The sequence below is a fragment of the Pyxicephalus adspersus genome, chromosome 5 (assembly GCF_032062135.1).
Source record: "Pyxicephalus adspersus chromosome 5, UCB_Pads_2.0, whole genome shotgun sequence".
NCBI lineage: Eukaryota > Metazoa > Chordata > Amphibia > Anura > Pyxicephalidae > Pyxicephalus > Pyxicephalus adspersus.
Genome location: NC_092862.1, coordinates 115,171,764 through 115,187,683, shown reverse-complemented (window position 1 = coordinate 115,187,683; position 15,920 = coordinate 115,171,764). Strand labels below are relative to the sequence as shown.

At 37.0% G+C, this 15,920-nt stretch overlaps 1 protein-coding gene and 1 long non-coding RNA gene across 2 annotated transcripts in view; both read right to left on the bottom strand.

The window, feature by feature from the left end:
- IGF2BP3 (insulin like growth factor 2 mRNA binding protein 3) overlaps nt 1-8,983 on the bottom strand; it is a 58,978-nt gene extending 49,995 nt beyond the window's left edge. Inside the window, exons 1-2 of the mRNA XM_072412517.1 lie at nt 8,590-8,983; nt 8,014-8,074 (exon numbers count right to left, since the gene is read on the bottom strand). Coding sequence (XP_072268618.1) covers nt 8,014-8,074; nt 8,590-8,764 — 236 coding nt within the window. The 5' untranslated portion in view covers nt 8,765-8,983. The remainder of the gene's footprint in view (nt 1-8,013; nt 8,075-8,589) is intronic.
- Nucleotides 1-15,920, bottom strand: part of LOC140331478 (uncharacterized) — a 276,876-nt gene that overhangs the window by 221,577 nt on the left and 39,379 nt on the right. The window lies entirely within an intron of this gene.

Here is a 15,920-nt window from a genome sequence, read left to right as displayed (position 1 = left end):
TGATGTTATATATTGTATGGCACTTAAAATAACTTTGCCTTGCTTAATTACCGTTGGAGATTTAGCTGCATCGCCAGCATGCAGACCACTGCTCCCTGAAAACCATCCAATAAAATGTACGAGTTCAGTGTCCGCACCAATAGGTGAATGGTGTCCACCATAGAGTGGAACGGCAGTCTCTGCCTACACATGCTCTGTACAATGCTTTTGTAGTCCTATCTAGCCTTTGGGCATGTGCTATGCTCCTTTTTGCACACAAAATGGAGCTTTGCACACAAAATGGTGTGCAAAGCTTGTCACAATGGAAATAAGGAGGTGTGGCAGCCTTAACAAAAGTAAATCAAGTCTTTAACATATTTAAAGATCCAAAGGGTACTACTTAACCTAGCTGTAGCAACACCGTTTGTGAATGCAAATGAAATCTTTTAAACTGCTGATAATGTCATTTAACATTTTTTTAGCCCAGTTCTTGCTCCTTTCATGGCTCCTCTTACCTGAACTTTTCTGTTAAGCCCTCTGCCATCTTGGAAAGCACATAAGGTGCCAGATGGTGATTTTAGTTTTTTAGGTAAATTCTTGGTACCAAAAAGTAAGACAAGCAAATTCCAAAACTATACTTGTTGCTCTAGTGGTTCCCAGCTGGGTTAGGACCCAGGGATTTTTTTGCAGCAGAAACAAAAGAGAAGCAAAGGAAAATACAAGAAACTAAATACATGGCATCAATAGTAACACCTTTAACAGAACCCTATAAAGAATCCTATCTAAAGTGGAATTTCCATCATATTTATGTTGAAATCACATTATTATGGCTAAAATCACAGTATTGACCATTTCAGACAAAAAAAAAAAATCACTTGCATTTGATAAAATTACTAACTGTAAAAATAAATGTAAATTTATTTTTTATAAATATTTGTACATACAGATTGGTCTTCAGTCCTACTAGTGACATATAGAGAGGAAAACCTTGAATGTTGAGTTTAAAGGCAATGGATTTGCTATTCAAAATAACTGAGATATTAAATACATCATCCTAGCAAAAGTATTGCCATCAGTAAGGTTACCTATAAAAGAATGCCAGCTATTTACTGATTAGGACATTCTTAACTCTAGGGACTAATTTGAAGCCACACACTTTTTTTTTATGGAACGTTTAAAGAGGATCCTTTAAAGCCATTTCAGTGGTATTAACACACCACAAAATTCTTCAAAAAGCTTGAAAATGCCTATAGAACATTCACAAAAGTTTCTAAATGCTGTGAAATATTTTGAAAGTGTTAGTCAATGGCGAAGTATAAACGCTGGTCTGCAAGGTTCCGAATGGAATTGTGCTCTACTACATGAGGTCATCTGTATATACCAGTAAATTACCTGCAACCTGGTACATTCAGTCACAATGCTTACAGGGTTCTATTGAGTTTGAAAATACTTTGTAGTGTAAAAAAATCAAAATGGGACAGCAAGTCTGATCCTTTTAAAATCCTGTAAACTAGAAAACATCTGAAAACCTGGCCAGAAAGAAGTTTAGACATGCCACATATGGCATAAGTAAATATCTCTTATAATTCTAAAACATGTAAGCTATATGGCAATCCTATTTGCATGACATACTCATGGGGGGAAAGTTTTTAAAATGGCCACAGAATCGGCACAAATGTGCATATAATGGATTTGGTCCCTGGGAGGAGAAAAGACACTTTTGTCTCAATTACATTGGAGCCTAGAGTTGCCATATTTGTCTCTGATAAATGAGTTAGGTTTTTTGTAAACTTAAGGTCAATGGCAGTTTAGTTAAACAATACTTGATGAGGGGCAATAGTGTGTTTCTCTGCTGTGTAAATAGTTCACACACCATCCAAATGTGAGCATGCTAAATACATATTTCTTTATAGGCAACCTGTACACACCTAGGCAGAGCAAATTACTCAGGGTAGGACATTTAACAGAACATTGGGGACACAAAGATGACTTCTAATTTACACAACTCATGTTCTGAATGTTACAAATGGCATCTTGTTTTAGGTTAATTGGATGTAAACATACATTTTCATTTGTATTTTGTTTATTTTAAAAATTGGTCAGGATAAGAGATTGTAAAAACAAGGTAGCCAAATGCTTTAATGCACAAGACAAAGCAAATAGTAAAGTTATTGGAACTCAAAACAAAAACCTGCAACTGACTTTCTTGGGGATAAACAAAAAATCATTGCATTCCTATTCATATTCTAATAATGGAAAACTACTGCACAATTCATATAAACCCTATAACAGAGTAAGCAAGATAAATAATGAAAACTCTGCTTTTACATACAATTTAATATAAAAAACGCATGTCTGCTTTTGACTACTGTGGAACAAAAGCTTTAATTCACAGCATATTGGGCGGATCCAAAGTCTATACAGCCTTCTAGAAATCTCAGGCTTTGTTAATACAGAACGTGTACAACGTCAAACCTTTGAGAGTCACTGTCATTTCCTCTATAGCAGTCATACCCCTGAGTGTGAATGTAACACACAAAACATTTGTGCCAGATCACGCCCACCATGCAGCAACTCCTATCACTCAACATATGTTTTTTTGTTTTTTCTCAAATGTGCTGAATCCATAAGATTTGCTGATCCACCTCTCAAGTCAAGACATTGGCATACCATAGTAAAGCAAAAACAGCAGTAACACAATGGCCATTAAAAGGTGGTCAGAAATAGGCAGGTTTATCAAAAGACAATATGATCAGTTGAATCAATTTTCAAAGAGGCTGGCGAACCATTTTGAGCAGAGGGTTGTTTGAGACAGCTGTTTTTGCATGTGATCATGTTCTAATCAAAAGCACATAAATCGTCATGAATGGGTAGCAAACTAAAAGATATCTGCTACCATTAAAAAACAATAGTGATCAGAAATTACTGATGGCTCAAAAGTCTATAGGAAAGTCACAGAATTATTTCTTTTAAAGTCATCTCTGTATATAAAGATACGGAGTTTGATGAATTCTGGAGAGAAAGTTCCTAATACGAGCAACCTAAATCTAACCACTCTGATTTGTTTTGGATCTTATCTGCCATATGAAGGAACAACCATTAGTTTGAGGGCCCTACCTATACGATCCTATCTAATCCTACCCAATCAGCAGCAACACTGCACATTTCATTTGTTTCACACAGATCAAACTGGAAATAACACAAATTAAAACCAGTGGCTACAAGGAGTTGGGTACAGGAGAGAAGGGATGATTATAGAGAGGGAGTCAAATGGCTGAGGGGGTTTGCAAAACAAATGTTTAAGAAAGTCAAAATTGATAAAAATGAAAAGGATTTACAAAAAAAAAAAAAATGAAAAAAAATTGTTCACAGTATATAGATTTTGCCTATGAGTTATAAACGTGACTAGCTAGACAGATCCCTCTCTGCTCATTTTTTTTTCTTTATTATAATGCACTTTTTTCTTTTTACATATTGGGACAATATACAATTGCAAATAATCAGAATGCCCAATTAGCTATTCCATCTGCCATTTCTTGTGATCAGACCCAAAACCCCATACAGGACAGGCCATAAAATGAAGGTGAAACTGGTTATGTTCTTACACATACATTAACCAAACAGAAAGAACACAAGATATGGGGTGGGGGTTAAAAAGCTTCATGCCCCAAATCATGTTCAAACATTTCATATATCAAAAGTTCCTCTAACAAGTTATTTGACATTGATGTGCAATTCTCTATTCATATCCTAAAAAGCCATTTTAGGCTGGTTAGAGGCTGAGCACACTGTCATTGGGCATGTATTGTAAACAAACTCAAATCAATAAAAAATAAAATAAAAATAAATATCTCTTTATATATACACACACCATAAGCAAAGTAAAAAAAAAAAAAAAAAACTTTAAAGAGGGAACACAGACAAATGAATATTAAATATTTAATCATTTATATAAAGCAAAAGGAAATGTATTTAAAAATATTTCAGGTTTAGAGATGCCTGAGAGGTGGGGGGTGGTTAAGGCATTAGTTTGTATGGTGCTGCAAGAAACTATCTGGTCAAGCCCCCTGCATCGTAAAGCCAGCACCAGCATGCCAAATCCCCCATTTTATACAACTACCACATACTGAGACAGCTTTATTTCCAGGTCTTTTTTTATTAGGGGTGTACAATTCAAAGTATTGTAGTTCACATTACTTCTGCAAGAACATTTAAACTTGATTTCTAAAATACACAATTTTTCTTTCATTAAACATAAAAACTCACTTGATGAAGTTGTCAGATGTGAAGGACTCTAAAGAAACAATTATTTAAAACCTTCACATATTGCTAAAACCACTTTTTAGAAGACAGCAGAAAAAAAATTCTATGTTACAGAAAAACACCCACACTGGCTGCCACACCACTTGTGCACATGTATTCATGTATGTGAGCTCACCGTGTATGTATACACCCCTACAGAGTACACATACAGCCCAGACGCCTACATCATACATATGGTCTATTCACAGACACACTGAGGTGTATTATATAAACTGTCCTGCTTGTTGACTGCACACCACTGTGCTCTTTCTAAATAACATGTTACTGGAAAGGTCACATACAAAATGGACACGTCTTACACAGGAAATGAGGTGGACTTTGTTGGGTGCTACACACCGATAGTAGGCATGAGAAATCTCAAATCATAAATCCTTAATATCTGTAGAACACACACAGATGAGGCCAGTCATTAAAATTTTCTTTAACCCAAACCACAAAAAAAATATTTAAATTTTTAAACACTTTCTCATAAAATCTCTTTTCTATTTTACTTTTAAGATTGAAAAAAAATACACCAAAATTTCACATTTGTACCAACATAATTGTATATAAAAACATCTGATCTCCAGATTGTAGCAAATTGCAAGATTTTAAATATTGTTTGCACATATGCAAAATAAAAAAAAAAAGTAAAAATTTTAAATGAGACAAAATGTTAACCTTGCTTTAAAATGTTTTATTAGGGGTGTTGATATGCATTAGCAATGAAGGTATATTATTAATTATTGATTTTGTGTCAGGGGTTGGTATATTTTATATCCATTGCAGTAACACACCCCTGTTTAGGGAGAAAAATAAAATGTTAAAAAAAGAAAAGCTTGTGTTAAATATCTAAGGTTGAGCCTTATATAACCAAAGCAGGCATTTTCAGCTAGAAGCAGATCACACTACGTTGGCCTAAAATCGTCATCCATGATTCATTAACGTCTAAACAACTGAAAGAGGACAAAAAAAAAAAAATGCATTCCTATGACATTCTCAGGAGACTCTAGTAGTGTAATCAGGAACCAAGACTGGGCTGGAGGCATGATCCTAGGCTCTCCCCACCCCCATGCAGCCACTATCTGCAGAACCTTGGCTAGGCCTCCCTTTTTTTTCCCCTATAGCGGTGGTGTCTTAATGCTTCAATAAGCCTTCCCCAGCACCATATTCCCAACCTGCCTTTCACAGCAGGTATAAAGGTCATTCCAGCAATGTGGGAGTGTCCACGTCAGATCTCCAAAGTCCCAACATGGCTTGGAATGCAGTGACTGCTGGGCCTAAGAATTTTTACTTTGCATAACAAATCAAGCACACTTTGTAACGATTGGTCTCCTGGATTCTGCTCAACTTTATGGCAACCCTAACTGACACCACCTCTTGACCTTCTCTATACGTGAGGAGGATATGGATTGCCATTTCCCAACCCCCCTCCCATCCCCATAATGCATAGCTTTATCTGCTTCTGAAAGAATCAAACTAATGAGGAGTGGTGGTGATGGAAGGGGGGAGGGGAAGGTCTGTGCATTCACAAACACACGCACCACCACCACCATCATCATAAGTTAGACATTTGCTCAATCCAGCAGGAAGGGTTTTAAGAGGCGCGAAGAAGGGGGAAGGAAGGGAAAAAAAATTTGAATTTCATTCACTGGGTTTTACCCAACCATGACTCTTGTACTAGAAAAGGAGGGGGAGGGTGGAAAAAAAAAAGAAAAAAAAACCCAAACAGCCGCCATGCTATTCTTTATAGGAAGGGGGGAAGGTGGGGACACGGTCAAAAAAGAGAAAAAAAAAAAACAACAAGGGAAGATGTCGACTGACTGGAGGGCCTCACTGAAAAGTGAACCTTAGATATTCACATACCAGCAGAGTGGGTGGGCTCTCGCTGGGTACACATTTACCATGTGAACATCAAACAAAGGCCTTACCCACCACCCACACCTTATTTAACCCTACAAAAGGCAAGGAATGGATAATAAATGGAACAATAAACCCACGCTTTACAAAAGGTGGGGGAAAAAAAAATGTACACTTCCCCCAAATTCTACATCTGCTATGTGGTGCAAAAATCACACCCAAAGCATCAACACAAGGCCCAAAGCATCAACAACAACCACATATTCTATGAAGATAAAATCAATAATAAAAAAATAAAATAAAAACACACTTGTCAGTTCATTCCAAAGCCCTGCAATATAGGCCAACAACCACCATGATGAGAAAAGTGGCCACTTTATTTCCTTGCAAATGAGCAAAATCACACCAGAAAGGACAGAAAATAAATAAAAAAATCAATAAAGGGTACAAATCGAGATTTAAACCAGCAAGCCAACACCCTGGACGTACAATATGACAAATATTTGCCTGGTAAAATACAAATTTGGGATTACGAGAATCCTGCAGGACAGAGAAAAACATCAATAGGAGGAATCAACGTATAAAAACATATGTATCAGCTTACATGCCACATTTTTTTTTTTAAACTTTGAGTAGGCCTGGCCCCTCCGAATTTTCCTCCATGTGCTCTGGTGGAGGGCGTTGTAAGAAATATATTCACTTAAGTTACAATAGAGGGATCCCCAAATGGGCCTCAAAAATGGCAGCAGGTTCTGTGTGAGGCCCAATGATCATGCAAAGAGACCACAGGCAAACAACATGCACAGCATGCACACAGGGAAGGGGGGTGGTGTTGGGGGGTTGGGTGGAAAATAATCCTATTTATCTGCTCCTGGGCTGCAACTTTTGAAGTGCAAAACGCACACATTTGCATTTAAAGTAAAGCACATATTTTTATTTAAATGCCTTGGCCACAGTGACAAGAAAAAAAAAAAAAACAGTGGAGGAGGGGGCCCAAGTGCTGCAGATGGGGGAGGGGAGGATTTACAAATATGTTACACATCTCTGCAGGCACAAGGATAAAGATCTTTATTTTTCAAACCATGTGACTGTCCATTTTAAATCTGATTGGCTGATCAATAAGTTACTTTTGTTACATAAAAGATCTTCAGCCTGATGATTTAAAGTTTGTGAATCAAAGATTGAGGTCACGTGTCTGAGGTCAGAACAAAATATGACAACACACATCCATAACACCGAGGATGACACGGAACTGCAAACATGAAACTTCTGCATAGCATAAATAACACTAATATATAAAAAATTATATATATATATATATATATATATATATATATATATATATATATATATATATTTTATACATACATATACACAGAGTATATATATAATGTACAACACCGCATAATATGTTGGTGCAATATAAACCCTGTTTATTAATAATAATAAAAATAATATTAATAAATAAATAAATATAGTATTATACTAACATACTGAATATATTTATGTGTATCTTATATATAAATATACACACACAGTGTAATGTACAGCACTGCATAATATGTTAGTGCTATGTAAGTCCTGTTTATGAATATATATATAGTACTATACTAACATATCTAACAGTGTAATGTACAGCACTGTGTAATATGTTGGAGCTAAATAAATCCTGTTTAATATTAATATTATATATAGTACTATACTACTATATACATATATATACACACACACACGTGTAATGTAAATCCTGTTTATTAATAATAATGAATATATAGTACAAATGCCCCTATTCATACAAATCAGACAATAAAACAAAACACAATAAGTAAATATTGACTTTTTCCAGTAAGATCATATTGCTGGATGGATTACCTCTGCCTTTTGGGGACTGAATGTTCCACTTCTATAACTTTTCCATGAAGCTCCACTTTGCCTGAAAAGGAAAATAAAGGTGTGAGTGTTGAGCCGCACAGGCCTGCCTACCTACCTGGCCAGCCACCTACCTGCTCCCGGGCAGAGGAAGATGCAACACGTATGAGGGAGCCTATGCTACACCCGCAGTAATGGATGACAAGGACATGCGATGTCGGGTTGATCGGTGGGATCGGTTGGGTTTTAAGAGAAGCAGCTTGTGGGCGAGAATGAATAATTAAAGAGAAGGAATGGAGGAAGGGGGTGTGATCGGATCGCTGCTGCTTTCCTGCAAATCTTCGCCAGCATATCGGTAAAGGGGGGTGGGGATCCCCGGTGAGCCGTGCACTTACCACGTTGGGGGATCGGTGAGCTGTCGTCCACCTTGCAGCACACATGTGAGCCCTGGGCAGGGTGCTGGTGGGGTGTTCCCAGGGAAGGTGGTAATGTGGGGGGGTGATGGAGGAGGAGGCATGCAGTCACCTGGCTGCAAATTACCGATCCCGGGGCTCGCTAATACTTTAAAGTTGGCCGTACCTGAGAGGGTATCGATGGCCTTCATAGCCCAATTCTCATCGGGGCAATCCACAAACGCGTATCCAGTCTTGACCAAGAACTGCCCGGTGAAGGGGATCTTAGACTCCTTGAAGAGACTTTCCAGATCCGGAGGGCTGACGTTCTCGCTGAGGTTTCCGATGTACAGCTTGTTCATTTTAGAAAAAATAAAAAAAAATAAACAAAAAAAAAAGGAAATGGCCCCCCGAAAAGCCGCCCGCGTGCCCGGATGAGTGAAGGGGGCGGCTGAGCTCCGATAGCGCCGACGCTGCTCCCCCGACTACAAAGATAGAATTGAGAGGGAAAAGAAGCGACAAGAAGAAGCAGCGATTCGGGGCTGCTATCCGGATGTGCCGAAAAAAAAAAAAAAAAAAAAAAAAGGAAAAGCAGCTTTTTGACTAGAATGGCGGGCTGAGAAAGAGAGAGGAAAAAAGGAGGAGGGGAAAAAAAAACTACTTTTTGTCTCTCCCCCCACTAAAAAAAAAAAAAAAAAGGTTTTGGCAGGCTGTGAAAATGTCAGGCTACGGTAATGCAGGCACCGCCTCTAAATAAAACCGAGAGAGGAGGAGAGCCGAGGAGAGGAGACAAACACTTTAATATTCCGGCTTTTTGAATGAGCCACGTGTTCAAACTACAAATCAACTCCTCACGTGAGGAATCCCGGCTACTCAATTAGATGGGGGGGGGGAGGAGAATGCAGAGGGGGGGGGGTGCGGGGCAAGTTTAGATAGGGGGGAGTTGGTGCTGGTGGATTCCTCTATAGGGGGGAGGAGGTGGACTACAGACACACCACCCAACTCTACACATGATAGCTGCAGCCATGCCACCTGCAAGGAAGTTTATTATCCATATGCCAATCATTTTGGAATTTTTTAAATTTGTTTTTTATAGGATGCAGAATAAAATAAAGAAGGGGGTGCAAGCCCCGCCCATTTCTCCCCTCCCCCTGGGGTGTAGGAGGAGGTTGTGCAGTTCCTCTTGCTGATTGCTAATATGGCTTGAGGACTTTGAATAGGTGGATCGCTTTCAGGAGTGAATGAAGAGCGAAAAGGAGAGGGGGAGGGGTGGGTAGTAAGGGGCTGTGATGATGATAAGGAAGGTGGCATTTATTATTCTTTTTATTGTAATATGTAGGAATAAATCCTGTGCTTATATGAAGATCCCACGTGAGAGCAGCTCCCCCACTCTCTCCTTACACATGGACATCTACGCCTCGCTCACACAGCCATTCATAATTTCCCTGCATTTGTAAGAAATCACAATGGTGGGTCTATGGAGGGGGGAGGGTCAGCAAAAACAAAATGTGGACTGGAGGTGCAGGAATCCCCCCATACACTCACATGAGCTTCCTTATTTCCACTTGTTGCAGATTTAGTTTAAGTAGAAGATCTGTAAGTATTTATGGGAGATACAACATACAGATGTGTGATTGCCTGGGGGGTGCAGGGCAATGGGTTCATCTACATCTTCTCATTACTATAAAATCATTTCTATATGTTGGATCTCACATTACATCCTAAAATCAATGTGTGGGATCAGACATACAACATACATCCTACACATGTAGTCAGCCAATGCAAATCTTTATTTTATATCTACTCATTTAATACTTAGAATTGTTTGCAATGTGTCCGTTTTATTTAATTCTTGAATTAAAAGTTTGTATTTTTATTACTGCTGTAATGTGAAATTGTGCTGTGGCATCATGGCAAGCCTGCAGGCCTTGGGGAGCTGTTACAATGAAAGCACTGGTGTGATTAACACAATAAAGGAAGAGATTTTGTTACAATTTGTTTTGTTTTTGTATTATTTTTTGTTTTTCTTTTAAGAGTTTTGTAGCTCTAATATTTTGCTTGTGCATGATTGAAAACAAAAATAATAAAGCAAATGAGTTTTGCTGGTTTGAGGGTCAGTGTTTTATGTCCACAAATCAGGTTTGTAGAGCTGGCAAGTACACAATACTTGGTGTCATAGAATGTATAGATGGGGGGAGAAGAAGGTGTGGTTAATGCCTGCATAATATCACAAGGTTTAGTTTTCTATTCATTCATGAACATCATGATAGATACAGTGTGTGGTGTACTTCTAATACATAAATATATACAGCATATATATGAATAAATGCATACAGTATATTATGTACAAGTAATACATGAAAGCAGTGTGTTGTGTACATGTAATAAACATATAAAGCTTATAGAGTACATCTAATACATGAATAGAACATGTGTGTCTAATACATGAATGTATCCTTGTACTCTATGTTCTATACATTTATGTGTTACATACATCCATGTATTAGGTTTACACACAATTTATTAGATGAACACAACACATTGTATACATTCATGTATTAGGTTTACACACAATTTATTAGATGTACACAACACATTGCCTACAGTTATGTATTAGGTTTACACATGTTGTACAACACAGTTATGTATTGCATCTAATGTATGCAGCATGTGTACCTCTAGTACATAAATTAATACACTGTGTGTACACCTAAGACATAAATTAATACACTGTGTGTACACCTAAGACATAAATTAATACACTGTGTGTACACCTAAGACATAAATGTAAGCAGTATGTTGTGTACATGTAATAAATATTTAAAGACTATAGAGTAAATCTAATACATAGAACATATATGTGTTTAATACATGAATGTATAGTGTGTTGTGTACTTGTACTTGATATGTTCTATGTATTTATGTGATACATGTACACAACACACTGCATACATTTATGTATTAGGTTTACACACAATGTATTAGATGTACACAACACACTGCATACATTTTATGTATTGCATCTAATAAATATACAGCTTGTGTACCTCTAATACATAAATTATTACACTGTGTGTACACCTAATACATAAATGAAAGCAGTGTTTTGTCTTTATGTATTACATGAATATATACAGCATATAGAATACATCAATTAATAAATTGGGTGTATACCTAGTTCATAAATATATGAATAATATTGTCTAAATAGAACACAAACATATACAACATTTTGTGTAGATCTTATACATAATTAAATCCATGTTGTGTACACTTCATTTATTAATGTAAAAGCATATTTTGTACAGTAAATAAAATAAAGTGGTAAGTGTATATCTAATAAATAGATCATGTGTACATCCAATACATAATTCCTTATTATTAAACTTTATAGATCAAATTGTGTATAAATAATAATGAATAATGTATATATCTAATAAACAAATAGAGCATGTGTACATCTGATACATAAATGCATAGATTAAATTGTGTGATATGTAATAAATAAAATACAAAGGTTATTCTGTGTACAGCTAATAAATTATTAAAACATAAACATTTTATAAATTAATAGATCACGTGTATATCTATTAAACAAATGCAAAGGTCATGGTATGGACATCTAATAAATAATACAGTGTGTGTAATTATTGCATGGAGTTATACATAAAACAAAATATGTCCTAATAATAAAGAATAGCGGTTGTATACATTTTATAATCAAATAAATTAACAGATTTTAAGTACAAAAAATAAATGCATAAATAGAGCATAATGAATAAATAGTTTGTTGTGTTTTAATTTAATAAAAGAAGAGATCATGTTGTGTATGTGTAATAAATGTACAATAAATATATTGATGATGTTCATGTAATGAATGAATGCAGTGTACATGTAATAAGTGAATGGAGCCATGTTTTGTACAGGTGATGAGGGAATGGATAGAGCATACACCCATGCAATGAATATATAGATCCTTTAACCCCATATAATAATTACATACATGAGAAATACTTCTTATATCCATGTAATAAATGGACAAATGAGTTTTGCTGGTTTGAGGGTCAGTGTTTTATGTCCACAAATCAGGTTTGTAGAGCTGGCAAGTACACAATACTTGGTGTCATAGAATGTATAGATGGGGGGAGAAGAAGGTGTGGTTAATGCCTGCATAATATCACAAGGTTTAGTTTTCTATTCATTCATGAACATCATGATAGATACAGTGTGTGGTGTACTTCTAATACATAAATATATACAGCATATATATGAATAAATGCATACAGTATATTATGTACAAGTAATACATGAAAGCAGTGTGTTGTGTACATGTAATAAACATATAAAGCTTATAGAGTACATCTAATACATGAATAGAACATGTGTGTCTAATACATGAATGTATCCTTGTACTCTATGTTCTATACATTTATGTGTTACATACATCCATGTATTAGGTTTACACACAATTTATTAGATGAACACAACACATTGTATACATTCATGTATTAGGTTTACACACAATTTATTAGATGTACACAACACATTGCCTACAGTTATGTATTAGGTTTACACATGTTGTACAACACAGTTATGTATTGCATCTAATGTATGCAGCATGTGTACCTCTAGTACATAAATTAATACACTGTGTGTACACCTAAGACATAAATTAATACACTGTGTGTACACCTAAGACATAAATTAATACACTGTGTGTACACCTAAGACATAAATGTAAGCAGTATGTTGTGTACATGTAATAAATATTTAAAGACTATAGAGTACATCTAATACATAGAACATATATGTGTTTAATACATGAATGTATAGTGTGTTGTGTACTTGTACTTGATATGTTCTATGTATTTATGTGATACATGTACACAACACACTGCATACATTTATGTATTAGGTTTACACACAATGTATTAGATGTACACAACACACTGCATACATTTTATGTATTGCATCTAATAAATATACAGCTTGTGTACCTCTAATACATAAATTATTACACTGTGTGTACACCTAATACATAAATGAAAGCAGTGTTTTGTCTTTATGTATTACATGAATATATACAGCATATAGAATACATCAATTAATAAATTGGGTGTATACCTAGTTCATAAATATATGAATAATATTGTCTAAATAGAACACAAACATATACAACATTTTGTGTAGATCTTATACATAATTAAATCCATGTTGTGTACACTTCATTTATTAATGTAAAAGCATATTTTGTACAGTAAATAAAATAAAGTGGTAAGTGTATATCTAATAAATAGATCATGTGTACATCCAATACATAATTCCTTATTATTAAACTTTATAGATCAAATTGTGTATAAATAATAATGAATAATGTATATATCTAATAAACAAATAGAGCATGTGTACATCTGATACATAAATGCATAGATTAAATTGTGTGATATGTAATAAATAAAATACAAAGGTTATTCTGTGTACAGCTAATAAATTATTAAAACATAAACATTTTATAAATTAATAGATCACGTGTATATCTATTAAACAAATGCAAAGGTCATGGTATGGACATCTAATAAATAATACAGTGTGTGTAATTATTGCATGGAGTTATACATAAAACAAAATATGTCCTAATAATAAAGAATAGCGGTTGTATACATTTTATAATCAAATAAATTAACAGATTTTAAGTACAAAAAATAAATGCATAAATAGAGCATAATGAATAAATAGTTTGTTGTGTTTTAATTTAATAAAAGAAGAGATCATGTTGTGTATGTGTAATAAATGTACAATAAATATATTGATGATGTTCATGTAATGAATGAATGCAGTGTACATGTAATAAGTGAATGGAGCCATGTTTTGTACAGGTGATAAGGGAATGGATAGAGCATACACCCATGCAATGAATATATAGATCCTTTAACCCCATATAATAATTACATACATGAGAAATACTTCTTATATCCATGTAATAAATGGACGGAGCATGTGTTCTGGCTGAATCCTGTTTTGTCCATGCAGTGAATGTGGTGAATGCAGTGAATGTGGTGTATTTCAGGCTGGTCAGATCTAGTTTTATATCATTTCTATGTTCTGTCGATCGCACATTGGCTCTGATGATGACTGTTAGAATGTAGCAGTGACATGGAATGATTTAGAGATGACAATGTATTTGATGGAAATCCCACTGATGGGGCCGGAGGACAGAAGTGGCGGATCATGTTTGCAGCATGTGAGTACAGAGGAATGGTGCTGCTCCAGGGAAAGGGGTGTGTGCGCCCCGCACTGCTCCATGCACCTGAGGATAGACATGACACTAAGGTGAGCTGCCATGGATTGGGGTGAGGGGGGGTATCTTCTGCATCCCCTTCCCCCCTGGCCGGGATCAGCCAAGTCAGCAGATAGAAGGTTGCGGCAGAAGGCGCGGCGAGCAGCGCGTGGAGCGGAGGGTTGTAGAGTGCGGCATTCACTACTAGTGTGTGGAAAGCGGCTCTAATAGTGGCAACTGATTGGCTGACAGCTGTCTCGTTGACTCCTCCCCCGCAGCCTCGTTCGGATACCCAGCTCAGGCTGACGGGTTTGTTTCCTCTGCTCTCTTCATTCATTGGCTTCGCCGCCCTCTCCATTCCTTCGCCTGTGGCGCCAAGTCCACCACCCCCTCCCTCCATACTACACCGTCGCTTTACCCTCATTGTCCTAAAGAATGGACGGGCCGCCGAGGGTTAAAAAGGGGCGGGGTCTCTATACGTTCACAGTTGTGTAATATGATTGTTGCCAGGACAATACGCGCCGTGCTATGCGCCCCCTCCCCCCCCCACACACAGGGGTGACCGGACGCCCCCGTACAAGGGGTCTCTGTGTGGCCGCGCTGTGTGTCAGCACCGACCCGGGGATATGGAGGGGGAGAAGGAATTCCCGAGCAGTGTGTGGTCAGAGCCCTCCCCCCCCCACATAAACAGGAACACGTGGCGACCGGAGGGCTGAGGTACACAAAGCACTAACCGGGGGCAAGGCTCATCACTAACTGCATGGAGGACGGCACAACCCTCATGTGGGCGAATGTATACACAACATCGAATGTCTGACACACCCCTACTGGACCTCATGTGCAGGGACTGGCCATTATTTAGATCCAAGCCCCTTCTATAGACTGGCCTTCATTCAGAACCAATCCCTCACCTCATTCAAAGCCCAGTCCTGCTCTTCATATACAGGGACTGCTCCTCCTATAAAACCAGGTCCCTAATTTACAAGGATCGTCCCCTATTTAAATCTAAGTCCTTCATTTAAAGGGACCGTCCCTCAGTTAGAACCAAGTCCTTTATTTTCGGGGACTGTTCCTCACTTAGAATCCAGTGCTTCATGTACAAATCTCCCCGACACATTCCTAACTAACAACACTGTTATTCGGCCCTCCCCTCAGGCACGTTGTCTTGGTGCCATCTTTGATTATGCCCTCTCATTTACTCCCCATATTCAGAACATCTCCAGGTCCTGTCACTTTCACCT